Genomic DNA, 27,740 nt, shown 5'->3' on the forward strand with positions numbered 1-27,740 from the left:
AGGTCAAGGGCTGGTAGGGAATCTGGGGGCAGAGCCGGGACTCAAACCAAGGCCGCGGAGGCTAATGGAGCCGGTTGTTTCACGGCTAGGTGGCTGCAATGCTCTGCCCTGGGACCTGGGAGAGGCCCAGAGGCTCGGGTTCCCCTGGTGGCTGCGGCTCCTGCCCCTGCATGGAGCTATCCCAGCCCCCCTGCCCCCATTAAAACCCCCCCAGCAACAGAACAAGCAGGAAAGTTTAGAAAACTTTATTAGCTCTTTTTTCCCTTTGAAGTGGCAGCCCCTGTGGGCGCAGAGTCGGGCCTGCCAGCCAGCCCTGCAGCCAGCCCATCGGTGGGGGGGTGGGGGTGGGGGGCAGCGCCAGGCCCTGTTGAGATGGGGCGAGCGTCGTGCTCTTCCCACCGGGTACTGGCCACCATGCAAGGCACCACGGAGCTCCGTCTTGGGGTCAGGCGTCCTCGGCTCCAAGGGGAAATGCTAGGACGGCGATACTCGAACTCTGCCCTTCCACAGGGCCGGGGTGCTCACAGCGCCCCCTGCTGGAGAGGGACCGATTGCCCCTTGGGAAGCCTGTTCGCCCCACACTGGGGGAGGGCTGTTATTCTTCTGCCCCATACTGGGAGGGGCTGTTTCTGCCCCCCCCCTCCAAGAACCTGCCTCTGCCCCCTACTGTCTCCTTAACCCTTTGTGCCTCTCATCACGCGACCCTCGAGGGGAGAATTAAATAAGATTAAAACAATAATAATCAACTTTAAACACTGCCAGGAGTTTGCAGTGTCTCGCCCCACCCCCACGGGCTCCTTCCCCACCCGTGTCACAACTTCCCCAGTCCTCAGCACCTGCTCTTACCTTCTGGGACCAGGCCCCCTCCCCGCAGCCTGCCCATACACAGCCCCTTGCTCTCAGTGGAGGGAGGGGGGATCCTTCCTGCCCCCCAGCGCTCCGCACCCCTGGGCTCTGCAAATATTGCCCAGGGGTGCCCCCAAGTGAAAAGTCTCTCTCTTGCCCTCTAGTGGTCAGACTTTGTATGGCGGCTCAGGATTAGCTACTGAGCGAGCTATAGAGTCTGGTCCTTTGGCTTAATTAGCAGAGGCGCCTGCTTTTTGAACCCATAGGTCCCAGGTTTGGTCCCAGCCAATGACCCAGCTGACGGGGGGCGGGGGGGGAGGAGGTTTCCACCCAGAGTCCACTCTGGTTTTACTGGGGGAGCTCACCACACTGATCCCTCCCCCGCCCAAACAGAAATCAATCCCACACCCCACTCAGTCCCTGGGCCTCTGGCTGCCAGAAGTGGACACTGGACAATAGACAGTGCTCAATTTGTGCCAGGGCTTGGCCGTTCATAGCCCAGCACCTCTGAGCCTGGCCGTTCAGAGCCCTGGGACCTCTGGGCTCGGCCGTTCAGAGCCCCGGGACCTCTGGGCTCGGCCGTTCATAGCCCAGCACCTCTGAGCCTGGCCGTTCAGAGCCCCGGGACCTCTGGGCTCGGCCGTTCAGAGCCCCGGGACCTCTGGGCTCGGCCGTTCATAGCTCAGCACCTCTGAGCCTGGCCGTTCAGAGCCCCGGGACCTCTGGGCTCGGCCGTTCAGAGCCCCGGCACCTCTGGGCCTGGCCGTTCATAGCCCCGGGACCTCTGGGTCTGGTCGTTCATAGCCCAGCACCTCTGAGCCTGGTCGTTCATAGCCCAGCACCTCTGAGCCTGGCCGTTCAGAGCCCCGGCACCTCTGGGCTCGGCAGTTCAGAGCCCCGGCACCTCTGGGTCTGGTCGTTCATAGCCCAGCACCTCTGAGCCTGGCCGTTCAGAGCCCCGGCACCTCTGGGCTCGGCAGTTCAGAGCCCCGGCACCTCTGGGCTCGGCTGTTCAGAGCCCCGGCACCTCTGGGCCTGGTTGTTCATAGCCCCGGCACCTCTGTGTCTGGCAGTTCGTAGCCCTGGCACCTCTGGGCCTGGTCGTTCAGAGCCCCGGCACCTCTGGGCCTGGCAGTTCATAGCCCCGGCACCTCTGGGCCTGGCCGTTCAGAGCCTCGGCACCTCTGGACTCGGCCGTTCATAGCCCAGCACCTCTGGGCCTGGCCGTTCAGAGCCCTGGCACCTCTGGGCCTGGCCGTTCAGAGCCTGGGCACCTCTGGGTCTGGCAGTTCATAGCCCGGGCACCTCTGGGCTTGCTGCATCCGTTATGAAAGTAAAAAAAAATAAAATGTCTTGAGTGCCGGCCCCTCTTTCATCACAAATTAAGTCCTGAGGCCAGGAGCTGGATCACTCGCTAATCACTCGGTTCTGTTCATCCCTCTGAAGCGCCTGGCACCAGCCACTGTCGGAAGACAGGACCCCGGGCTGGCTGGACCACAGGGCTGACCCAGTCTGGCCGTTCTTCTGGTCTTCTCCAGGGTCCCCCTTCCACCAGGGAGTCCAGGACACCCTCGCCAGACGAAAGTGGTCCGTCACCCCCCATGGCCTTGGCTCGGAGCTGGCAGCGGGGCCAGCCGGCCAAGGATCGATGTGGAAAAATGTCTGCGTCCAAGGTCGGGGGGGGGGAGGGGGGCCGAGATGGTGACTGATGCGGCCGGAGTGACGGGGTGGCGCTGGGAAGAGATTGTGGCCCGGAACCTGGGGAAAGGATCCAGGCGGATCCTAATGAGCCGTTGCAAAGAAACGGCCGGGGAGCCCCCAGGGGGGCGACCTAACAAAACCCCGACGCACACTCCTCATACAAGAACATTAGCCCTCGCTGCTTCTGGCTCGGGGATCCACCCTCCCCAGCATGCGGGGGGGGGGGGGTAATCCCCTGCCTCGGGACCTGAGGGGTGGGGCAGAGTCTGTAACGGGCCCGAGTTAAAACCGTCCCTGTGCAAAAGAGGCCGACGCTTTCCGTAGTGTCTGGCCCAGGGCACCCACTAGGGGAGCTGAAGAGAGGGGTGGGGTGGGTGCTGCCCCCTAGTGGATGGGATTTCACGTGCTCAAGTATGTCTACGTGGGGGCAGTGCGCATGCAGCTGGGTGAGGCTGCCCCCTGCAGGTTAGAATGGCACCAAGGTTGGGGGAGGGGGAGGGAGCAGTGTGTGTGTGTGTGTAACACTGCCCCCTGCTGGATGGACTGTCACTCCTACGTGCTGGGAGGGGCGGGGGACCCACTGGGGCTGGATAATGCTGCCCTCTGCTGGATGGGATACGTCAGAGCGGCTCGTGTGTGTGTGTGTGTGTGTGTGTGTGTGTGTGTGGAGAGAGGGGTGGGTGTAGGGGGGCTGCCGTGTGCATGTCATGCTGCCCCCTGTTGGATGGGATCTGTCAGAGCAGCTGGTCTGTGCATGCCCAGCACTGCCCCCTGCTGGATGGAATTTCACCCCATCGGCCCAGGCAACGTTACCCTGGGGTAACCCACGGGCTGGCCTTGGCAACACTGGGGCCACGAGCCCTCGCAGCATCCCACCCCCTCTGGCCAGCGGGCGTTGTGTGGCTCACCCTGCATCCTGCCCCCCAGCAGGGCCGCGCCCTGCCCCAACCACGGCCCCAGGGCGCAGGGGGAGATCTGCTCGGTGTGGGGGGGGGAGACCTCTGAGGGGAAGAGGCGACCAGTGCCAGGTCTCCCCTGCCTAGGCAGGGGCGGAGAGACAGTGGGTGGCAAGGGAGGAAGAGCTGGCGCTAGCCCTGATTTCAAGGTAGCCCCCCAGGCAAGTCACACGTGGCCTCCTCGTCTCGCAAGGCCCGTGCACAAGCACGTGGGTTTCAGGCTGCAGCCCCTTGGGGGACCCGGTGCAGGGCCTGGGCTGGGGGGAGCGGCAGCGGTTCCAGCCGGGCTCTGGTAATGCTCCTTGGGGGGTGACCCTCTCTACAGGAGGGGACCCCCCGTGGGATCCAGTGGCATCACTGTGGCGGTGAGTCCCCTAGAGTCCTGTATCATTGTGGGGGGGGGGAGGGGGAGTGGCTAGTGGAGGACTCTGTTGGGATCCAGTGTTGGTGCAGATTGGAGGGATTCTCCCGTGGGATCCAGTGTCAGTGCTGAGTCGGGGCTGCTGATTGGAGGAGTCTCCCCCGGAATCCACTGACAGGGCTGTGTCAGCGAGCGCTTGGGGGGCAGCAAAGGCCCCAGTGCAGGAAACACGCCATGCCGCAGGCCGTAGCATGCAGTTGTACATGCGCTTCCAGGAGCAACGCCCCCCGCCGCAGAGCTGGGGGTGGGGAGCTTGTCACGTCTCAAACTAATATTAATCAAAACCTGTATTAATCCCGCCCCCAAACGCCCTGGGTTTGCTCCTAGCTCCCACCCCCTGGCAAAGGGGGCCCCCAGCAGACATGCTCTGAGTGGCAGAGTTGGGGCGAGGGGTTCTCCTTTCTGGTCATGCTCGGAGGCAAGATCCCAGGGTTTGGTCCTCTGGACTGGCTCAGACCTCCTGCATCGGAGCAGGTGCGTGTGTGTGGGGGGTCCAGCTGAGATCTCTCAGCGTCCCTCTTAACGCTCCTGGATCCGGAGCCGCCGCGCATCCCGGCCCCGATCCTGCTCCATCAGCCTCCAAAGCGCAGCGAGGGGGCGGGGGGCAAGCGGTGGGGCAGGGGCATCCGGGCCCCGGCGGGTTCATCTGGACGTCACACCCAGCACCTGCTTCATGTTCTCGTAGACGACGTAGCTGATGCTGACGGCCGGGATCACTTTCATGAAGTTGGGGGCGATGCCCCGGTACAGGCCCAGCACCCCCTCCCGCGACAGGATGTGCTTGAAGAGGCCCAGCATGGTTGGCTGCGGGGCGCCCTCGATGGAGGCTGGGGGGAGAAGGGGTCCCGGTCAGGTCCTGCCACTCACTGTCACCTCCACCTTACCCCTCCCAGCTTTTAGGGAGCCTTGCCCCAGCCGTGCTCCCAGCCCCCCATGCAGCGGGGGCTCGGGGGCATTGCCAGAGTATGCCGTGCTACAGCTATTCTCTGCTCCCCAGGGCCCACGGGGCGAAGCAGAAGTTAGAGCAGCCCCAAGGCTGCTCTTGTTGACACAGGGAGCCAGGCAGAGGGCCCCAAATATGGTGAATGCATTGCGCAGCAGCTGGGACCCAGCCACGCAGCAAAGGGATGGCTTGCCCCGCATGGAAATGCAGCTGCCTCTGGGGTGAGGCACCTGGGCACAGCCATGCAGCATTGGGACGGCTCGTCCTAGTGTTGCAGCTGACCTGCACTAAACTCCCACTTGCCCCTTGCCCCACGGAAGTGCATGTCCCCCGATCTCACCTTGGGCTTGCATCCGGGTCCTCACCAAGGCGAGGGGGTAGCTGGCGATCTGCCCGCAGGTGCTGGACATCGTCCCGCAGGCCAGGAGCACCAGGATGCCAGGGTCCGCTGTGTTCCTGCTGTATTTCTGAAGCCACATGTTCTTCAGCGTCTGCATGGAGGGGGAGGAGAGGAGAGCTGATGAGGGGGTGGATGGATGCCGGGGGGGCGGGGAGGGACTACAGCAGAGGGATGGGAGTTGCCAGGGATGGGGGGCTGCAGGGGGATTGGAAGTGAGGACTCCTGGGTTCCACCCCCAGCTCTAGGAAGAGAATGGGGGATAGTGGTTAGAGCAGGGGGGCTGGGTGCCAGGACTCCTGGGTTCCACCCCTAGCTCTGGGAGGGGAGTGGGGTCTAGTGGTTAGAGCGGGAGGGCTGGGTGTCAGGACTCCTGGGTTCCACCCCTAGCTCTGGGAGGGGAGTGGGGTCTAGTGGTTAGAGCAGGGGGGCCTGGGAGCCAGGACTCCTGGGTTCTCTCCGTGGCTCAGGGAGGGGAGTGGGGTCTAGTGGTTAGAGCAGGGGGGCCTGGGAGCCAGGACTCCTGGGTTCCACCCCTAGCTCTGGGAGGGGAGTGGGGTCTAGTGGTTAGAGTGGCAGGGGCCTGGGAGCCAGGACTCCTGGGTTCCACCCCTAGCTCTGGGAGGGGAGTGGGGTCTAGTGGTTAGAGTGGGGGGGGTGGGGGCTGGAAGTCAGGACTCCAGCATGTGACAAGTGCGCCCATTCTCAGCTCTCAGACTCCTACTCCCAATGGTGGGGGAGGAGCCTATCGGCAAACAGGCTCCACCCCCTCCACCTCATTTGCAGGCCTGTGCCCCCGCAGGCCCTGACCTCATAGATAGCCAGGTCGATGCCAGCGTATGGGATGATGCCCAGCACGTTGGGCAGGTAGCCCTTGTAAAAGGCCCGGATTCCCTCCTTCTGCAGGATCTTCTTAGCGCAGTCGGCCACCCCCGAGTACTGACCCGTCTTCCGCAGGGTCAGCCGGGTCTTCAGCACCTGGGGGAACAGATTCATTCAGGACCGTGAGAATGGCAAGGGGCCCTTGCCCGCCACTCAAATGCAGCTGCCTGTGGGGTGGGGCAGAGCCACGGGCTAGCAGCGTAGCAATGGCTCAGCCAATACTGAAAAGCAGCCAACTCTGGGGTGGGGCACGACCACTGACTAGCAACCACATAGCACGGGCGCACCCAATACTGAAATGCAGCTACCTCTGGGGTGGGGCAGAAAAACTGTTTGACAGAGCAGCTTAGGACTGAAATAAGGAATCACCGGAAGGACTGAGGGAGAGAGAACGACGTTTCTCGAGTTGGGATTTGGCCTGGGCGCTGGTGCTAATGTCCCAATAGCCATTCCTATAAGATCTCTTTAATGACCATGAGCACGCAAGCCTGAGGTCGTTCAGCTCATGTGAAAGGCACATTTCCCCCGAGCGTCACGCTGGGCGTTGGGACCAGCCCTGATTGCAAGGGGAGAGTGCCCCCTCCTGAGCCCCCCACCCTGCAGCACAGCGCCCCCTAGTGCTGCACTGACTGTGAGGAGAGAGCGCCCCCTACTGAGCAATAGCCACATCTGGATCGGCACTGGCTCAGAGCTCCCGCTCCCCCGCAGTACAGAACTCTCGAGTGCCTAGTCCGAGAGAGAGCGCCCCCTGCCGAGTCCCTCACAGCGAGCGGGTACTTATCCCCTTACTGCAGTCTCTGACCTTTCCCAATCTTCAGTGCCCTCATTGTTCCTGCTGCTATTATCCCCATTGTACCGCTAGGGAAACCGAGGCAAGGAGGCTGAGGGACATGCCCAAGGTCACACAGCCAGTCAGTAGCAGAGCTGGGACCTGAATTCAGGTCTCTTGAATGGCAGGCCCAGGCCTTAACTTCGATAACACCCCAAAGTCCCTGCTTTCATACAGGACAGGGGAGCTTTCAAGGAGGCCGGGCTGTAGCTCCCGCACTGGATGCAAACCCTGGATTGGTGCCCCCTAGAGGTGGCTCAGTGTCCGGGGGGGCGGGGGGGGGGGGGCTTACCTCCATGGGGTAGATGATTGTCTGAGCAGTGGCACCGGCCAGCGAGCCGGCCACAAATCTTTCTTGCACCCGCAGCGTCTCCTGCTGCCCACGAATCGCCCGCTTGATCTGGGATAGAAACTGCAGATCAATCGCCTGTGCCCAGAAGGCATTTTCCAGTTTGCGATCCCCGCCCCACCTTTTAGTGGGCAAAGGCAGAGGCTGGGTCGTACCATGGGGTCCCAGGCTGTAGTCCCACAGGAAAGATATTCTGGGGGAGGGGGGAAGCGGTCTGCATTTGGGGATAGGACCGTGAGCCAGGACTCCTGGGTTCTGTCCCCAGCTCTGGGAGAGGAGTGGGGTCTAGTGGGTTAGACTAGGGGGGTTGGGACTCAGGACTCCTGGGTTCTCTCCCTAGCTCGAGGAGGGGAGTGGAGACACACTGACATCCCTGTATCTGTACTCCTCCCCCTTGCTCCCCCCCCCGGGGCTCTGTGCCCCCGGCACCCACCTGCTCATAGGCCATGAACTTGATGGCAGACTCAGGTGCGATCTTCAGCACATTGATGCCGTTGCCACGCCAGAGCGAGCGGACGCCCCCCTCCTGGATCATGCCCTTCAGCCCCCCAAACACGTTCATGTTGTTGGTCTTGGAGGCGTGAACCTGCGCCGGAGATGCCGCAGCATGAGTGCCCGGGGAGGGTGGCCTGCCTTGGAGGGGCTGGATGCCCAGCCTGGTTAGGAACCCCGGCCTTGCGGAATGCAGCCACCTCTGGGGTGGCGCCCGGCAGCTGGTGAACACCTGCACAGCAATGTTGCACTGAGCCTGCACATTCAGTGCTGAAATGCAGCCACCTCTGGGGTGAGGCCCTCGATCGGTCTCACTGCCCATCTCCAAACCCCCTCTCCTTCTGCAATGTCCTTTTGGAGATGGGGTGCCCCAGAACTGCATGCAGAATTATGGGGTGCATTTGTGGCACCCCTGGGGGGGGCAGCCATCAGGTGTGCCGTGCTGTACCAGTGCCCAGCGGCTGCTACATTCCACCCCTGCCCATGCCCATGGGTGTCACTGCAGGGCCAGGTGATTCAGGTGCATAACGCCCACTTCCCTATAGCCACGGCCCGAACAATGAGTTGGGAGCCTTTTTTTACTGACCTGCATGAAAACTTTAAGCCGGTCCAGCGGGGCGGTTCCCGTTCTGGAGACGGCCCCAGCCATGGCGCCCGCGAGCAGCTGCTTCCACCACATCCCCGTCCTCTTCTCCTTCTCGGAGAATTCGTCAGGGACCGTAAGGCACTCGCCGATGTCCAGGACCTGCCGGGAGAGACGAGCGGATCAGAACCAGAACCCCAAGGGCCGTGCAAAGCCCTGGAAGGAAACACCCGAAGAACAGTTCCCCCTGGCTGTTAGCAGCCAACCTCAAAGTGCTTCACAAGGGAAACCAGTAACATTTACCCCCCTTTGACAGATGGGGAAACTGAGGCACAGAGGTTGGGGGAAGTGATTTGCTCAAGTAGGGTGAGCCAGGAACGGAACCCAGGTGTCCCGAGTTCCTGCCCAGGGCTCTAGCTGTCAGGCCGTGTACAATTCAGCACGGAGGTGCCCGCGGGGGAGCAGCAGGCTGGTCCCCGGCACGGCAGCTGGCGCTGGGCTGATGCCATGTGAGGGCGACACGTTCCCTCAGCTGGGGAATGGGCTGAGAACCAAGCACCTCCTTACGGGCAGGCCAACGGCAGGTGATGGTGTTTGGGTACCACAGCCTGGAGCCAGCGCCCCCTAGAGGGGAAACGCCCCATGGCCCATTCCTTGCCCCCCGTGAGCCAGCCAGTCCCCCACCCTCCGGCCCTGGGGCTGGATCAGCACCCGGCCCCCTAGAGGGAAATTCTCTCCCCACCCCCGACACCATCACCTAATCCGGCCTCACGCTAGCCTTGCGGCTTGGCCAAGGTCAGGTTTAATTTAGCTCGGCCGGTCGTCACGCCTCACACCCCCAGGGAGGCGAGCGAGCGGGGCGGGGGCGCTCTGATAACAGGGGCTGCCAGGCCGGTATTGACGGACCCCCAGAGCCCGTCCCCACCCTGGCTCTCCCCCTTCCGCGGGCAGTTACTGGCCCCCCCCAAGGGGGAATCACCTCCTTGCCCTGGCTCTGAGTCAGCTCCCCCTTGCAGCCACCCACAGGCCCTTTGGGAGCCAACTCACTGCCAACGGGAAGCCACCTGCAGCTGGGGGGTCCGGGGGGGCCAGGGAATCTGAGCTCCGGCTGAGTTACAGGGGCTTGGCACCTCTGAGCAGCAGGAAATGGCCCTTGGCTCCCTCCCCCAGGCTACTGGACCCCAAAACCAGGCACTGACTAGTAGCCTACATACAGAGCCAGGTTGCTCCCCTCTTGGGGGAGCCAGAATTAGGATTTAAGCCATTTCTATTGCCGCGGGCCAGGAGTCTCCTTCAGGCACCACCCGTTGGGCCCACATGCCGAGGGAGCCCACGAACGCCGAGAGCCATGCAGCAACGGGTCCGGAGCACGCCTCCGGTAGCATTAAAAATTCAGGTGCGCAAAGCCCCTGAGACGCCCCTGTGGCAGCCTGGAGCCCGAATAACACGGCTTCCTATTGACTGAGTCCTGTGCTCAGGCGGATTGCCAAGCGCCTCGCCAAGGTAGGGGATCGTCGCCATTATATATGGGGAAACTGAGGCACGGAGCAGGGAAGGGACCTGGCCAGCGTCACACATGGAGACAGTGGCGGAGCTGGGAATAGAATCCTGAATTCTAACCTCTCCCTGCTCTAACCCCCTAGACCCCACTCCCCTCCCAGAGCCAGGGATAGAACCCAGGAGTCCTGGCTCCCAGTCCCCCTGCTCTAACCACTAGACCCCACTCCCCTCCCAGAGCCAGGGATAGAACCCAGGAGTCCTGGCTCCCAGTCCCCCTGCTCTAACCACTAGACCCCACTCCCCTCCCAGAGCCAGGGATGGAACCCAGGAGTCCTGGCTCTCAGCCCCCGCCTCCTCCCTCCCCCTGCTCTAACCACTAGACCCACTCCCCTCCTAGAGCTGGGAACCCAGGAGTCCTGCCTCCCAGCACACTGGTGCTGTTTAATGAGTCCAGCTGGCAGGAAGTGGGGGATGGACGAGTTGCGGGTGAATGTCCTACCCGTTGGGGATCCCCCAGGATAGACTCCAAGCCCCGGGGGCGTCTCTGCTCAGCCTCCCACAGCCCGGCCAGCACCGGGAGCCCCCCGAGAGCGGCCCTGTGGATCACGGTGCGGCACGCACCAGCCGGATCCCCTGCAGCTGAGGAAGGTTCCTCCATGGCAGGGCGAGCGGAGGAAGGTGAGAGTGGATGTGGAGGGCAGGGCAGGCAATAAAGCCTCCTAGAAATCCCTCTAATGAGATTAGGGGGCTCTGCAGTGGGGGAGGGACTTGGACAGAGCTTTGCCCTCTAGCTCATCCCGCCGCTTGCCTTTATGGGGTGGGGGAAACTGAGGCACGGGGCGGGGCAGGGACTTGCCCGAGCTCAAGAAAAAAAACCCAGGAGTCCTGACTCCCAGCCCCCCGTTGTAACTCCACTCCTCTCCTGGAACTGGAGATAGAATCCAGGAGTCCTGACTCCCAGACCCTCGCTGTAACTCCACTCCTCTCCTGGAGCTGAGATAGAACCCAGGAGTCCTGACTCCCAGCCCCCCACTGTAACTCCACTCCTCTCCTGGAGCTGAGATAGAACCCAGGAGTCCTGACTCCCAGCCCCCCGCTGTAACTCCACTCCTCTCCTGGAGCTGGAGATAGAACCCAGGAGTCCTGACTCCCAGCCCCCCCGCTGTAACTCCACTCCTCTCCTGGAGCTGGAGATAGAACCCAGGAGTCCTGACTCCCAGCCCCCCCGCTGTAACTCCACTCCTCTCCTGGAGCTGGAGATAGAACCCAGGAGTCCTGACTCCCAGCCCCCCCGCTGTAACTCCACTCCTCTCCTGGAGCTGGAGATAGAATCCAGGAGTCCTGACTCCCAGCCCCCCGCTGTAACTCCACTCCTCTCCTGGAGCTGGAGATAGAACCCAGGAGTCCTGACTCCCAGCCTTCAGCTCCAACGCTGGAGCGATCCCCTCCTCTCCACAGCTCATAAATCAGGGTTAAATATATCTCAGCCTGTTTGCTGATCACCAGCTGAGATTAGCCCAGCAGAGAAACGGCCCTGGCCTCCTCCCAGCTGCCCTGGCCTCCGGGCACCTGCTAAGAAGGGGGCTGTTGCCCCCTTTTCCCTGGGATCGGGCAAAGGGACGGGTTAGGTCCCCGGGGGAGGAGGTGGGGGTAGGGGGGCTGCTCGGTCTGAATCACTGAGCTGCTTTGTGGTCCCCTCTGCCGCGGACAGAACCCAGAGCAAGGAGACTAGTCGCTCCGCACCTTGGTGGCAGGAATAGAACCCAGGAGTCCTGACTGCCACCGGCCCCTCCACCCCACCTTGCCCTAACCCACTAGACCGCATGCCCATCACAGATCCGCAAACGGAACCCATAAGTCCCCATTCCCGGCTCCCCGCTCTAGCCACTAGACATCACACCCCTCCCAGAGCTGGGGAGAGAACCCAGGAGTCCTGCTCCCAGCCCCCTGCCCTAACCACAAGACCCCACTCCCCTCCCAGGGCTGGGGAGGGAACCCAGGAGTCCCGGCGCCCAGCCCCCTGCTCTAACCACAAGACCCCACTCCCCTCCCAGAGCTGGGGAGGGAACCCAGGAGTCCCGGCTCCCAGCCCCCTGCTCTAACCACTAGACCCCACTCCCCTCCCAGAGCTGGGGAGAGAACCCAGGAGTCCTGGCTCCCAGCCCCCTGCCCTAACCACTAGACCCCACTCCCCTCCCAGAGCTGGGGAGAGAACCCAGCAGTCCGGATTCCTAGCCCCTCTCCTGTCCCTCCAACTGCTGGGATCCGGGTTGCTGGTCCTATTCCAGCCCAGCCAGGCGCCCTCGGGTTGGTGACACGAGCGGGTGGGTCTCGGCCTAGTGCCCGGTGGAGATAGGATCCGGCCCATTGCTGGAGCGCATTGGCTGGGCAGTGAGAGCCCCTGGTGGGCGGTGAGGGGTACCTGGGGGTCTCCAGGGACCGGCCGGGAGCTCCCAGCTGGGGAGCAGAGTCTGGGCTCCCGGCCAGGGACTGGCTCTAGCCCCTCCTCACCGTGGAGTGCTTCCAGTAGTGGACGACCTCCTCCATGTTCTCCAGCGGGTTGAGGATGAAGTGGTCTCTCCACTCGTGCCAGTCGATGGTCATGGTGCCGTCCTTGTCCATGCTGCCGAGCAGACAACAGCCGCGCCCAGGGTGAGGGTGGGTTCACATGCCCTGCCCCCCCACCCCCATCGCTGGCCTGCGCCAGCCCCCACCAGCCCAGGGACACAGCTGGCTGTGCAGACGCTCAGACACCGAGACCCCCACCGGGGGGGAAGCAGGTTTTATTATCCCCAAGTTACAGGCAGGGGCAGCTCTAGCACAGAACTACTCCCCCCTGTGAATCAATGGTAGAGCTGGGAATAGAACCCAGGAGTCCGGGAGCCCAGCCCCCATGCTCTACCCACTAGACCCCACTCCCTTCCCGGAGCTGGGAATAGAACCCAGGAGTCCGGGAGCCCAGCCCCCATGCTCTACCCACTAGACCCCACTCCCTTCCCGGAGCTGGGAATAGAACCCAGGAGTCCGGGAGCCCAGCCCCCATGCTCTACCCACTAGACGCCACTCCCCTCCCGGAGCTGGGAATAGAACCCAGGAGTCCGGGAGCCCAGCCCCTATGCTCTACCCACTAGACCCCACTCCCCTCCCAGAGCTGGGGAGAGAACCCAGGAGTCCGGGAGCCCAGCCCCTATGCTCTACCCACTAGACCCCACTCCCCTCCCAGAGCTGGGAATAGAACCCAGGAGTCCGGGAGCCCAGCCCCTATGCTCTACCCACTAGACCCCACTCCCCTCCCAGAGCTGGGGAGAGAACCCAGGAGTCCTGGCTCCCAGCCCCTCTGCTCTACCCCGCTAGACCCCACTCCCTTCCCGGAGCTGGGAATAGAAACCAGGAGTCCGGGAGCCCAGCCCCCATGCTCTACCCACTAGACGCCACTCCCCTCCTGGAGCTGGGAATAGAACCCAGGAGTCCTGGCTCCCAGCCCCTCTGCTCTACCCCGCTAGATTGCAGCAGTAACGAATGGAGCTTGTTTGGCACATGGGGGTTGCGAGCAGACAGCGGGGGCAGGGTTTGGGGGCGTACAGCCCGGGGGGGGGGGGGAATTGGGGCCCCTGGTCTCACCTTTGGAGGATTTTCTCTGCCTGCTGCAGAGAGATGTAGACTCCGAGGCCGTGGAATGTCTGCTGGATCTCGGACACGTCGATCTGGCCTGGGGCGCAAGCACAGGGACCATGCAGGTCAGCAGGGACCGTGGGGGGGTGGATTCGGGGGTGGGACTGGGAGGGGGGATCCTATTGGGCTATAGAGCTGCACACAGGGGGGGGATCAACAGAACAGCGGGCGGGGGGGGTGACAAGGTGTGTGTGGGGGTGTCTCTACGCCCCCCACGTTGCATGCCCAGGGAGATCAGCGGGCAGAGCTGGGGCTGGGATGGCTGGGGCATGGGGGGGGGGGTTGGGCGTGCATGCTGTAATAGGGAGGGGGGAGGGAGATCTGCCGACCTGACACTTAGGTTCTGGCAATGAGCCTCCCCAGAAGGCTGGAAGAGGGGTGGGGAGGGGTGGGGGGCTGGGTGGGGGGGCCAGCCGGGGAGGGGCCAATCCAGGCTGCAGCCAGTGAACTCACCAGGGGCTGGGAGCTCCTTAAAGCCCCAGGTCTGCCCAGAGGGGGAGGAACGGGGCTGGGGGGGCTCACCCCAGAGCCCCAGCCCCAGTCTGCCCTGGGCTCCGCCGCTGGCGTCTTTAGGGGGTCCCGAGCGGGTGGGAGCGCCAATGGGGGGAGGGAGGGAGGGGCAGCTGGGCTCCGGGTGGGAGGGCATCTGCGGGCGGGCGCGTGGGGCCGTGCGGGCGGGTGGGGCACGGGCGTGTGTGCGCACAAGGAGCGTGAACACGCGTGTGTCTCTGGCCCTGCACGGTGAGACATCTGTGCGGACCCGCACGTGGATCGGTGGGCTGCTTCCCGCCCGGCGAGCACCACTCTGTGCGGGGTGGAAGAGCGTCAAAGGTGGAGGGTCAACCCAGAGAGGGGAGGGGAGGTCAAAGCAGGACTGGGACGGAGGAGAGGAGAGGGGGACTGGGACGGAGGAGAGGAGAGAGGGACAGAGGGGAGGAGAGAGGGACTGGGACGGAGGAGAGGAGAGAGGGACTGGGACGGAGGGGAGGAAAGAGGGACTGGGACAGAGGAGAGAGGGACTGGGACGGAGGAGAGGGGAGAGGGACTGGGACGGAGGAGAGGGGAGAGGGACTGGGACGGAGGGGAGGAAAGAGGGACTGGGACGGAGGAGAGGGGGACTGGGACGGAGGAGAGGAGAGAGGGACTGGGACGGAGGGGAGGAGAGAGGGACTGGGATGGAGGGGAGGGCAAATCAAAGTAAATCCTGTCTGGAAGAAAAGAGTGAGAGAAAAAGAAAATGAAAGCGTGCGAGGGGAGAGGGGGCTGGAGAATAATTGAGAAAACATCCTCCCTAGGGAAAGGCGGAGGAGGAAAAAGGGAACGGGAAAACGGAGGAAGAGAAGGAAAAAGGGAACAGAGGGGGAAGTGGAGAGAAATGTATTTATCTGGGTTCAGCAATTCACTGGCCACCCTGGTGAAGAGATTAAAGCCACCCCGATCGACCAGCCGGCGCCTCCCCAAGCCGCCCACAGGGGCGGCCAGATGCTGGGTCCCAGCTGAGCGCAGCCCATGCCCACAGGGGGACCAGCCCTTGCAGCGGCCAGCTGTGCCAAGGCGGTGCTCTGCCAGGCGAGGCGGAGGGGCAGCTGATGGGTCTGGCATGTTTACACCCACTCCCCCGCCCGGGCTAACAACAGGAGCCAGTCACCCCGTGCACATGCTCGGAGGGGCCCAGGGCCCCCGCAGGCTTCGGTTCAGGGGCCCTCACCCCCACCTGGGCAGGGATCCCCAAGATCAAACAGCCACAGGCCTCCGTGAGCAGCCCCCACGTGCTGGCCACGAGGGACCTCCGTGGGGCTCTTACATAAGGGGCTCAGTTCAGTTCGGAGAACTAAGGTCCTTAGCATTAATCCCCAGCTGATTTCCTGGCCAGCGGCAAGGAGCCCAGCGGGGGCCGGGCTGAGATCCCAGGCGCATGGAGCAGCCGGGGCAGAGCGCAGGGAGGGGACGGCGTGGGATCCGGCCCTAGGAAGTTCTCGGTCTGCACGGCACGAGGCACAGAGAGAGGGCTCGGAGCTGTCTGCTTTGCTGTGGTATCATCCACCCGCCCACCCTCTGCCAGCCCCATCCTTCCATCCACACTCCCTCCGCAGTCCCATCCACCCCCCCGCCAGCCCCATCCACCCATCCTGTGCCAGCCTCATCCTTCCATCCACACACCCTCCGCAGTCCCATCCACCCCCCACCCTCTGCCAGCCCCATCCATCCATCCTGTGCCAGCCCCATCCTTCCATCCACACACCCTCTGCCAACCCCATCCTTCCATCCACACACCCTCCGCAGTCCCATCCACCCCCCACCCTCTGCCAGCACCATCCACCCATCCTGTGCCAGCCCCATCCTTCCATCCACACACCCTCTGCCAGCCCCATCCACCCATCCTGTGCCAGCCCCATCCTTCCATCCACACACCCTCTGCCAGCCCCATCCACCCCCACCCTCTGCCAGCCCCATCCATCCATCCTGTGCCAGCCCCATCCACCCCCACCCTCTGCCAGCCCCATGCACCCATCCTGTGCCACTCCCATCCACCCCCACCCTCTGCCAGCCCCATCCACCCATCCTGTGCCACTCCCATCCCAAGATCATTCATCCATCCACTACTATCCCAGTAACCCCTGAACCAGAGAGACGAGAGCTAACCTATCCCCATCCATCCCCCACCCCCTAGGTGGGCGGGAAGGATGGCCCAGGGGTTAGAGCACTAGTCTGGGATTTGGCAGAGCTGAGTTCAATTCAGTGCTCTGCTATAGATTCCCGTAGTGCTGTGTGCCTCAGTTTCCCCGATCAGGAAGAGGGGGCTTGTGAGGCGCTCAGACGCCATGATAACGAGACCGATAATTAGTACCGACGCGAGATCTCGGTCTCTCAGCAGTTCTAATATCCCTGTTCCCATAGTAGCTAAGCGGGAGATGAAATCTTCAAGCGACGTTCGACTCCAAGTGCTTCTGCACACGGGGGACGCAGGGATCGTTTCCAACCTGCTCTGGAGAGGCGGCCACCTCTGGGGTGGGACGCGGCGGCCGACTGCCGGCACACGCCAGCGCTGCATTGCAGCACGGGCCGGGCTGCGAAGGATTATCCTGAGCCAAGAAGAAACTGCAGGGGGGAGCCGAGGTCAGAGGAATTTAATCAGGGAACGCGGCCAGTAATACCCACGTCACTTGCAAAAATGCTACAGAATCAGCAGTCGCTGCCCAGACCTTAACTGGGAGGGGAGAGCCGCCCCCACCCTGAAGCACAGCGCCCCCTAGCGCCACACGGGGGTTTGCACTGAGTGCCAGGGGAGAGCGCCCCCTAGTGAGCTCATTCCTGACCCAGGAGGAGAAGCAGCCCCTCGGGAGCCCCCAGCATCACTGCTGCTACTTGGGGGTCTCCCATCCAAGCCCTGACCCTGTCTAGCCCTGCTTGGCACAGGCACGGTGGCAGCCGACTTGCCCTGCGGGCGCTGGCTGGGTGGGTGGGAGGCTGGGCTATCCCCCCACAGGTGTCTCTCCGAGCTGACAGCACCAGCATAGGGAGGGCTGAAAAGCCACCCACCCTCCAGGCTAAAAATTGCCAGGGCATGACGCCAGCTGCGCCTGCTTCTCATCTCCCCGCTGCCCACACACCGCATGGCATCCCTGCCCCTTTTCCCATCACGGGCCGGCGCCCACCCCCGGGGAGCGATCCCAAGGGCCAGAGCGGGGAGCGAGGGCTCCAGCTTCATCCTTGATAGGGGCTGGGGGGAGGGACGGACAAACTCCCCCCCACACACACGCACACAAGCTCCTGGCTGGGAAGGGGGGGTTAAAAAGAGGCAGGTGGGGGTGGGGATCAAGTGGCTGGGAGTCGTTTAATTCCCTGGCACCAGCCCGGATCCAGCCCTGTCTCAGGCTGGAAGCTGCTTCCAATCTAACGCCCTGCGCCCCCGCCCACCACTTCGCCATGTGGACCGAGTTGGTTGGGTCTCAGTCCAGCTCCTGACCCCAGGGCTCCATCGACAGGACCCATGTGCTGGCAGTCCCAGCAAGGAGGCCATGGACGAGAGGGGGGTGACGAGACCGTCTAAGCCAGGGGCACGGGGTGTGTTATTATGGTAGTGCCCAGAAGCCTTCAACTGAGATTGGGGCCCGTGGTGCCAGAAACGGGAGCCCTGGCTCCCAGGGAACCCAGGAGTCCTGGCTCCCAGAGTCGAGAACCTCCCTGCTCTAACCACCTGAGCAGCCAGACGCAACAGGAAACCGGTCTGCAACCGAGAGGGGAAGAAGCTGCTAGACAGACGGACAGACAGATCCTCTCCCAAGCTGGGGCTAGAACCCAGGAGCCCTGGTTCCCAGCTCCCCCTGCTCTAACCACTAGACACCACTCCCCTTCCAGAACCAGGGACAGAACCCAGGAGTCCTGGCTCCCAGCTCCCCCTGCTCTAACCACTAGACACCACTCCCCTTCCAGAACCAGGAACAGAACCCAGGAGTCCTGGCTCCCAGCTCCCCCTGCTCTAACCACTAGACACCACTCCCCTTCCAGAACCAGGGACAGAACCCAGGAGTCCTGGCTCCCAGCTCCCCCCTGCTCTAACCACTAGATTCCACTCCCCTCCCAGAACCAGGGATAGAACCCAGGAGTCCTGGCTCTCAGCCCCACACTCTAACCACTAGACCCCACTCCCCTCCCAGAGCTGGGGATAGAAGCCAAGAGTCCTGGCTCCCAGCTCCAACCACTAGACTCTCTCCTGTTCGAGACACAATGAGCAAAGATCGAGGCGCTGACGTCAGGGGCTCAGCACCTGTCAGCAGGAGAACAGGGACGGGAGCAGCCCCAGGCAGTGCTGAGCCTGGCACCGGGCCCGTCCCATTCAGGATCGTCCCTTCAAACACAATAGGCTGCTTGAGGAAGCAACCCGGGGGCTCGTGGGAGCCAGATTCGGCTGGTGACTGAGACAGGCCCGATTCTCCGTCACTCGGGCCCCTCCAGCAGTGCAAAGGGGACCCCGAAGAGTCCCCCCAGCTCAAGGGGGGGGTCCCCCCGGCTGGTGTGGAGCTGGCGCATGGGCCCTGCTCCCAGCCCCCTGGCACAGGCGGTGGATCTGAGCCCCATGCCCAGGGGACAGATGGGGGAGCGTCAGGGACTGGATGGGGGCATGACTAGGTGGCCCTGGGGAGCGGGGAGGGGTGGGACCGGGTTCCTCTGCGCCCTGGCTATTCTCTGCCCCGCAGGGGCTGCGGGGAGCAGACGCAAGGATCCCAAGCCCAGATCCCCAAGCTCCCAGCCATCTTGGGCCCCCCCACTGAGCGTAGGGCCTGGGGCGACCTGGGCCAGAAAGAGAGAGAAGGGGGGCGGGGGGGAGGCAGGGTTTGGAGGAAGAAACAGAGGAAAGAAGGAAGGGGGGAGAGAGAGAGGAGGGCTGACGGGAGGGAGGGACTGAAGGGGGAGAGGGAGCGGTGGCGTGGGGGATGGAGGGAGGGATGGAAGGGGGAAGGGAGGGGAGGTTGGGGGAGCAGTGGAGTGGGGGATGGAAGGAGGAGGGGAGGGGCTGTCGGGGGAATGGTGGGGTGGGGGATGGAGGGAGGGATGGAAGGGGGAGGGGGGCTGTTGGGGGAATGGTGGGGTGGGGGACGGAGGGAAGGGAGAAGGAAGGTAACAGAGGCAATGGGGGAGGGGAAGGGAGGCTGGGGGAGCAGTGGGGAGGGGGGGAGGGAAGGGAGGTGGCAGGGGGTGTGGAGTGAGGGATCGTAGGGGAAGAGAGGGGCCATTGGGGGAGCAGTGGGGAGGGGGATGGATGGGGGAGGGAGGGGAGGGGACAGAGGGAAGGGAGATGGCGGGGGAGGGTGACGCAGGGAAGGGAGGTGGCAGGGGAGTGGGCGTGGAGAGAGGGATGGAAGGGCCGTTGGGGGAGCAGTGGGGAGCGGGACGGAGGGAAGGGAGGTGGCGGGGGTCAGGGGAAGGGAGGGGTGGTTGGGGGAGCAGTGGGGTGGCGGATGGAGGGAAAGAGAAGGGAGGTAGCGGAGGCAATGGGGAAGGAAGGGGAGGTTGGGGATGCAGGGAAGGGAGGCGGCGGGGGGGGCAGGCAGGGTAGGGGTAGGGGATGCAGGGAAGGGAGGCGGCGGGGGGGGCAGGCGGGGTAGGGGTAGGGGATGGAGGGAAGGGAGGCGGCAGAGGGGTAGGGGAGTGGGGGGAGGGGACACAGGAAAGGGAGGCAGCGGGGGTTGGGCAGAGGCGGCGGGGGGGGGGGGGGGCCGTACCATCGTTGTTGCGATCCAGGCTGTGGAACATGAGTCGCAGTTTGCGCTCTCGCTCCTGCAGGTAAGACACGAACTCCTCGAAGTCCAGCTCGCCGTCCCGGTCCGTGTCGCCCTCGCGCAGGATCTCCTGGGGGGAGAGCGGCCGTGAGGATGGGATGGCCCCGCACACCTTCGGACCTGCTGCCCAACATCCCACCTCCACTGCTGAGAGAGACTGGGAGCAGGACGCCTGGGTTCTATCCCTGGCTCTGGGAGGGAAGTGGGGTCTAGTGGTTAGAGCAAGGGGCTGGGAGCAGGACGCCTGGGTTCTATCCCCAGCTTGGGGAGGGGAGTGGGGTCTAGTGGATAGAGGGGAAAGGGGACATCCTCTGTGTGTGCCCCTGGGAATGTCTCCCCTGACAATGACGGAGCGGTTATTGTACCTGAGCTGATGCCACCTCTTACACACCTGGCCCCTGGCCAACCCAAATGTTCCCAGCGTCACAGGGGAGGTCTCCATCACCACGCAAAACCCAGCTCTACAAAGTGCCAGAATCCCCACTTCCACCAAGGGAAACTGAGGCACAAAGGGGGGCAGGGACTTGGCCCAGGAAGAGAACCCAGGAGTCCTGACTCGCAGACACCCCCACCCCCAAACTGCACTCTAATCACCAGACCGCAGTCCCCTCCCAGAGCTGGGAATAGAACCCAGAAGTCCCGCCTCCCAGGCGCCCCTCCTCCAGCCAATGGTCCTGAGACACTCCTGTGCCCTAACCGCTGACCCATACTGCCCCTTGCCCAGAACTCCAGAACTGGGTTTGGTTTGGATCTGGATTCCACCGGGCCTCAAGCACCAGTGTCCGAAACGGGGGGTGGATAACAGCCCTCTGTGCTCTTCCCACACCCCACCGGGCCCTTGTGGTGGGGCAGGGGTCCATGGCCCAGGTGACCGGAACCAACAGCCCCACGCTGGCCTCTCTGGCTTTGCCACGTGTCCCTCGTTATTAGGGCACGGTTCAGGCCTGGATCGGGCCCAGCTATTTTCGGCTTGTTCTGTTTACATTCCACATGCCGGTCCGGCTCACTTGCACGTCCCAGCCGCTCATGTGAGAGGAGGAGGAGGAGACGGGCAGCGGGGCGGGGGCGGATGTGCAGGCACATCTTGGGCACTTGTTCGGTGAGGCATTCCCAGGCACGTGCAATCACGACAGGCTGGAAATTAGGTAATCCAGGGCTTGGAGTAAGGGGATGGGGAGTCAGAACTCCTGGGTTCTAGTCCCAGCTTTGAGAGGGGAGTAGAGTCTAGTGGTCAGAGCAGGGGGGCTGGGAATCAGGACGCATGGGTTCTATTCCTACCACTGCCACCGGCTCCCCGTGTGACTTTGGCAGAATTCTCTGTGAGCTCAGGGTTTGGGGACAGGCGATAGATTGGGGTGGGGGGAATCCGCTGGTTCTGTGATAGTAGAGGCCACGAGCAATGGGCTAAAAATAAGGCTGGAGACATGAGTCGGGGCCTATTTATACCTCCCCATGTTTGTATGTTTCATTCGGAACCCCCCCAGCTCCGTTTCCCCTGACACTGGGCTTCCTAAGCAGAGGGGTCCCCGGGCACTCCCGCCGACCCCATTGGCTGGAGCCGGGGGGCAGAACTGGGGGCGCAGAATGGACCCAGCCAGCCAGAGGGTCAATCCAAGCTGGAAAAGCCCTGCCGAGTCCTGCTCCCCACCCCCAGCTGCTGCAGGGTGGGCCTGGCAGATTGGGCCGTCTAGCGGCACAGAAGTGTGTGCACGGGGGCACGTGAGCGCACGCGCACTTGTTTATGAACACGCAGACACGCACACGAGGCTGCACGGGGGCATGTGAGCACGCACACGCTTGCATGTGACCATGCCCAGGCATGCCCGAGGACACGTGGGCACACGCAGGCATGAGGGCACCCCCAGGCAGGGCCATAAAGCACATGTGCAAGAGGACACAGCAGCACATGCACGAGGGCACATGTCTGCACGAGGGCACATGTATGCACAGACATGGGCTTGCACGTGGAGAAACAGGCAGACACACCTATGGGTTGCAGCCACACATGGGGCAGCTCACACAGGAACAGATGTGCACACATGGGCATTAGGGAGGGGGAGCTCAGTGGTTTGGAGCATTGGCCTGCTAAACCCAGGGTTGTGAGTTCAATCCTTAAGGGGGCCACTTAGGGATCTGGGGCAAAATGTCCTGTTAGTGAAGGCAGGGGGCTGGACTTGATGACCTTTCGAGGTCCCTTCCAGCTCTATGAGATAGATAGTTATAGGTATTTGCACCCCCCCCCCACTGTGGTTTGTGGGATAGTAGAATGCCCCCCTCCCCCATGGGTAAAGCTAGGGGGACCCCAAGCAAAGACCAAAATACCCTGAATAGAAGGGAGCACTTTCATGACAAATGTCTAGCAAGGGGATTGGGAGGCCTCCAGGACTCCTGGGTTCCATGCCCACCTCGGGGAGGGGAGGGGCAGCTGGTGGGTAAGAGCAGGGGAGACAGGAAGCCATATACAAGTGGGTGTGGGCTCATGTCCTCCCCCATGAAAACACCTGTGCGTGTCCCATTGGGTGAAACAGATGTCCTGATTTTATAGGGACAGTCATGATTTTTGGGCCTTTTTCATATATAGGCTCCTATTACCCCCCACCCCCGTCCTGATTTTTCACACTTGCTGTCTGGTCACCCTAGTGTCCCTCACACACGGGTGCCCAGGTCCATGTACAGCTCGCCTACGTGCTCAGACGCCCCATGTGTGTTCACATGCAGACAGCTGCGTAGGTGCATGCCATCACGCGTGTGGTCACGTGCACGTACGTGTGTGTGTGTGCTTGTGCCCGCCACGCAGGCTGGGGTGCGTGGACGCCCGTGTGCCCTCGCCAAGCACGTCCCTGCTTGTGTGCAAGATGGAGGATCCATCTTTCCACTCACGGAGCCCCAGGTGTCCCTCCCCAGAGGCGGGCGCTCTCCGGAGGGGACTCTTCCTTGGGAAAGGGCACAAATGGGGTCAAAGTCTTGGGGGCTGGGGGAGAGGGGATCCTCCCCTTGCACCCCAGGACCCCAATGCCCATCCACTCCTGGATGCACTGGCACGTGGAGGCCAAAGCGACGTCTCCCAGCTGGAGAGCCCGGGCCTGGGGCTGGGAGATGCTGGGGCCCCCTGAATATCAGTGGGACAGAGCGGGCGGGGTTCCTGCCTTGCCCCATCTCAGGAAGGGAGCTGGGAGGAGAGGGGAGTAGCTCCCCATGTCACCGTCCATCCCCAGCTCTGCCTCTTGCTCCTGCTGCCCGGGGGCGCGGGAGTGGGGAGGGAAGGACTTTCCAGCCCCACACTGGAGACCCATCACTTCCCAGGCAAAGCATCTGGGTCAGGAGGTACCCAAAATGGGAAGTAGTGGGGTCTAGTGGTTAGAGCAGGAGGGAGCTGGGAGCCAGAACTCCTGGGTTCTAGTCTCAGTTTGGAGGGGGAGTGGGGGTCTGGTGGGTTAGCGCAATGGGGGCTGGGAGCCAGAACTCCTGGGTTCTATTCTCAGTTTGGAGGGGGAGTGGGGGTGCGGTGGGTTAGCGCAGTGGGGGCTGGGAGTCAGAACTCCTGGGTTCTATTCTCAGTTTGGAGAGGGGGTGGGGGTCTGGTGGGTTAGCGCAGTGGGGGCTGGGAGTCAGAACTCCTGGGTTCTATTCTCAGTTTGGAGAGGGAGTGGGGGTGCGGTGGGTTAGCGCAGTGGGGGCTGGGAGTCAGAACTCCTGGGTTCTATTCTCAGTTTGGAGAGGGGGTGGGGGTCTGGTGGGTTAGCGCAGTGGGGGCTGGGAGTCAGAACTCCTGGGTTCTATTCTCAGTTTGGAGAGGGGGTGGGGGTCTGGTGGGTTAGCGCAGTGGGGGCTGGGAGTCAGAACTCCTGGGTTCTATTCTCAGTTTGGAGGGGGAGTGGGGGTGCGGTGGGTTAGCGCAGTGGGGGCTGGGAGTCAGAACTCCTGGGTTCTATTCTCAGTTTGGAGGGGGAGTGGGGGTGCGGTGGGTTAGCGCAGTGGGGGCTGGGAGTCAGAACTCCTGGGTTCTATTCTCAGTTTGGAGAGGGAGTGGGGGTCTGGTGGGTTAGAGCAATGGGGGCTGGGAGTCAGAACTCCTGGGTTCTATTCTCAGTTTGGAGCGGGAGTGGGGGTCTGGTGGGTTAGCGCAATGGGGGCTGGGAGCCAGAACTCCTGGGTTCTATTCTCAGTTTGGAGGGGGAGTGGGGGTGCGGTGGGTTAGAGCAATGGGGGCTGGGAGCCAGAACTCCTGGGTTCTATTCTCAGTTTGGAGAGGGAGTGGGGGTGTGGTGGGTTAGAGCAATGGGGGCTGGGAGCCAGAACTCCTGGGTTCTATTCTCAGTTTGGAGCGGGAGTGGGGGTCTGGTGGGTTAGCGCAATGGGGGCTGGGAGCCAGAACTCCTGGGTTCTATTCTCAGTTTGGAGCGGGAGTGGGGGTCTGGTGGGTTAGCGCAATGGGGGCTGGGAGCCAGAACTCCTGGGTTCTATTCTCAGTTTGGAGACGGGGTGGGGGTGTGGTGGGTTAGAGCAATGGGGGCTGGGAGCCAGAACTCCTGGGTTCTATTCCCAGCTCTGCCACTGATTCACTGCACGACCCTGGGCAAGTCCCCTTACTCCGTGCCTCAGTTTCCCCGCTGGACAGTGAAGCTGTGACACTCCCGGCCAGCGAGGAGGCCCCCTCAGCCCCCTGGCTCCCCCAGCGGCGGGGGCCCCTCCCCAGCTCACCTGTTCAGCTTGGGAGCTGGCATTCATGCCCATCCGCGCCAGGCCCTCCCGCAGCTCGTTGATGTCCACCCGCCCGTCCTTGTTGGTGTCCAGCTGGTCGAAGAGCTCGGCCCAGTGCTTCTGGCGCTCGGGGTCTCGGCTGTCCTGGCACAGCGCCCCCCACGGCGCCGGCCCCCCATCCCGGGCCCCCCGCATGGCGGTGCCCCCCGCTAAGCCCCGGGGCTGGGGGGACCCCGCATGCCAGGCTCCAGCGCTGGGGTCTCAGCGGCTCCGGGCCCCTCCCCGGGCGCTGGGGCTGGGCGGCGCGGCCCGGCGCTGCATGGCCCGCGGGCACCCCGGGGCTCCGCTCCCGCCTGGGACAGCGCGATCCCTGCCTGCCAGGCTCCGGGAAAAGCAACGCCGCCAGCACAAGGGCATGTCACAATGCGCTGGTTGCCGTCGCCTCCCACGGAGATTGTTCCCTCCGCCCCCAAACACCTTCCCTCCGCCCCCGCCGCTTCTCCCCTCTGCACCCGCTGGCGTACGGCTCTTCGGGGGGGGGGGGGGGGGGCATGTGGAACCCAGGAGTCCTGGGCCCCTCTGAGAGGCTGCAGCCTTTCCCATTCTGCTAGGAGCTCTCCGCTGCCAGGGACAGTTAACAAAGGAACGGGAGCCAGGACTCCTGGGTCCTATCCCCAGCTCTGGGAGGGGAGGGGAGTGGGGACTAGTGGTTAGAGCAGGGGGGCTGGGAGACAGGATTCCTGGGTCCTATCCCCAGTTTGGGGGGGCGGTAGTGGTTAGAGCGGGGAGGGGCTAGGAGCCAGGACTCCTGGGTCCTATCCCCAGCTCTGGGAGGGGAGGGGAGGGGGGACTAGTGGTTAGAGCAGGGGGGCTGGGAGACAGGATTCCTGGGTCCTATCCCCAGTTTGGGGGGGCGGTAGTGGTTAGAGCGGGGAGGGGCTAGGAGCCAGGACTCCTGGGTCCTATCCCCAGCTCTGGGAGGGGAATGGGGGCTAGTGGTTAGAGCAGGGGGCTGGGAGTCAGGACTCCTGGGTCGGGAGGGACGACTAGTGATTAGAGCGGGGGGGTGGGCCTAGGAGCCAGGACTCCTGGGTCCTATCCTCAGCTCCAGGAGGAGAGTGGGGTCTAGTGGTTACAGCAGGGTAGGCCTGGGAACCAGGACTCCTGGGTTCCATTCCTGGCTCTGCCACTGTCTCCCTATGTGCCCAGGGCACATGCCCTTTGGATCAAGAGCGCGTTGTGGAGCCGTTCACGCTGGGCTGCTAATAGGGGATACGGGATTGTTCCGAGCCCAGGGCTGCTTGACAGCCTGCATGTGGAACAAACCTGGGGGGGGCCTCAGCTTGTCCCCCCTGTGATCGGTGCTAGCCAGCCCCTGTGCTGGCAGCCACAGCGGAGAGGCCATGGCCCTGATGGGTCAGGGACACCAGAGGCCCGGCTTACCTGGAGAAAGGGTCCCCTGTGAGCAGGAGCGTGGAGGCCCAGCGGGGATGGGCGTGTAGGGCTTGGCCAGTTACCGCTCATGGGGTCGTCCCTGCTCAGCTAACTCCTTTGGCACCCCAGGGTGAACGGAGCGTGAGATGCTAGCCCAGATCCTCAGTGGGTGCAAGTCAGCCAAGCTTCATTGAGAACAGAGCCACGCCCATTGACACCAGCAGGGGATCTGGCCCCATGGACGCCAAGGGAGCGACGCCCATTGACACCAGCGGGGGATCTGGCCCCATTGACGCCAAGGGAGCGACGCCCATTGACACCAGCGGGGGATCTGGCCCCATTGACGCCAAGGGAGCAACGCCCATTGACACCAGCAGGGGATCTGGCCCCATTGACGCCAAGGGAGCGATGCCCATTGACACCAGCGGGGGATCTGGCCCTATTGACGCCAATGGAGCAACGCCCATTGACACCAGCGGGGGATCTGGCCCCATTGACGCCAAGGGAGCGACGCCCATTGACACCAGCGGGGGATCTGGCCCCATTGACGCCAAGGGAGCGACGCCCATCGACACCAGCGGGGGCTCTGGCCCCATTGACGCCAAGGGAGCGACGCCCATCGACACCAGCGGGGGATCTGGCCCCATTGACGCCAAGGGAGTGACGCCCATCGACACCAGCGGGGGATCTGGCCTTATTGACGCCAAGGGAGCGACGCCCATTGACACCAGCGAGGGATGTGGCCCACTTCGTGCATGTGGCCGCCTGTCTTAACCCTGGACCTTGTCCCCAGTTATTTTTGCATTTCAAAGGCCGGGAAAATGGAGCAAGAATCTCCCCAAACTGGGAGCTCCTTGTGACGAACTGGGACTGTTCTTAATGTGGTCTTTGAATGCTGAGTGGGGAGTGTTGGCTGGGAAGGCAGGGGAGGTTGGCTAGGACGGTCTGCATTGGGGGATGGGAGACTGGCCTTGAGGGAAGACACCTGAGCATGTAACATGAGAACCCAGGAAGGGGTTAGAGGCCAGGTGACACTGAACAAAGGCTGTGGGAGGGGTCGCTGAAGGGAGAGTTTCGGGAGCTGGCTGGTGGAATGGCTGGGAGGCAGACAGGGCTCTGACCCCCCAAGGGGGCTGTGGTGCCCTGGGACCCCAAGATGGACCTAACTGGGGGGGATCCTGTTGTCTGTGCCTGCTAGACCTGTCTTGGACTGTGTTCCTGTTGTCTAAATAAACCTTCTGCTTTACTGGCTGGCTGAGAGTCCTGGTGAATCGCAGGAAGCCGGGGGTGCCGGGCCCTGAGTCCCCCAATACTCCGTGACACTCCTTAAACCACCTGCTGTCGCCAGCATGGGGCCCATAACAAAGAGCTGTATGGGTCCGATCCACACTGCACGGGTATCCACCCAGCACAGACTAAACCCCTAAAGTCCTGGGGCCAGCAGGTGCTGGGCTCCCGGCAAATCCCGGAAGAGACACGACGTCTTTGTTGGTGGTTCTGAAATCTCGGTCAAAAACAGCCCAACTGTCACAGCTAGCAGGGTGGGCCGCAGCCCTGATTCCGGTCTCTCTTGAAATGCAACTTTGTGCCAAGTTCCTTGCACTGGAACTGTCACACTTCCCATCCCAAAACACTTCGCACAAGCAAAATGAGTCACCAGGAGCATCACACGCAATGCAGCCACCTCTGGGGTGGGACACGACTGCGGTTTAACAGCTGCATAGCAGAACTACGTAGAGAGAACTTGCCAAAG

The 27,740-nt window shown here is 63.0% G+C and overlaps 2 protein-coding genes across 17 annotated transcripts; one reads left to right on the forward strand and one right to left on the reverse strand.

Annotated features, from left to right (window-relative positions):
• Positions 1–230: 230 nt before the first annotated feature.
• Positions 231–24,978, reverse strand: SLC25A23 (solute carrier family 25 member 23). Of its 16 annotated transcripts, none has more exons than XM_065575795.1 (12): positions 24,554–24,976; positions 19,796–19,922; positions 13,521–13,608; positions 12,411–12,522; positions 8,403–8,561; positions 7,758–7,910; positions 7,268–7,375; positions 6,075–6,242; positions 5,208–5,358; positions 2,152–4,751; positions 1,598–2,120; positions 231–1,566 (listed from the first exon to the last, which is right to left on the reverse strand). In XM_065575795.1, the coding sequence occupies exons 1-10, from the start codon at positions 24,746–24,748 to the stop codon at positions 4,567–4,569; spliced, it is 1,446 nt and encodes a 481-aa protein (XP_065431867.1). In that variant the 5' UTR covers positions 24,749–24,976; the 3' UTR covers positions 231–1,566; positions 1,598–2,120; positions 2,152–4,566. The 16 variants fall into 16 exon arrangements, with proteins under 16 accessions (XP_065431867.1, XP_065431869.1, XP_065431871.1 ...); XM_065575797.1 differs by having other exon boundaries at positions 1,598–2,028; positions 2,059–4,751; XM_065575799.1 differs by having other exon boundaries at positions 231–1,443; positions 1,659–1,688; positions 1,843–4,751.
• LOC135977051 (keratin, type II cytoskeletal 2 epidermal-like) lies at positions 20,648–27,258 on the forward strand. Its single transcript, XM_065575813.1, has 2 exons — positions 20,648–20,997; positions 26,117–27,258. Exon 2 carries the CDS (start codon positions 26,225–26,227, stop codon positions 26,759–26,761), a length of 537 nt encoding a protein of 178 aa, XP_065431885.1. The 5' UTR covers positions 20,648–20,997; positions 26,117–26,224; the 3' UTR covers positions 26,762–27,258.
• The last annotated feature ends 482 nt before the right edge of the window (positions 27,259–27,740 follow it).

The sequence above is a fragment of the Chrysemys picta genome, chromosome 22 (assembly GCF_011386835.1).
Source record: "Chrysemys picta bellii isolate R12L10 chromosome 22, ASM1138683v2, whole genome shotgun sequence".
In the NCBI taxonomy this organism is placed as follows: domain Eukaryota; kingdom Metazoa; phylum Chordata; order Testudines; family Emydidae; genus Chrysemys; species Chrysemys picta.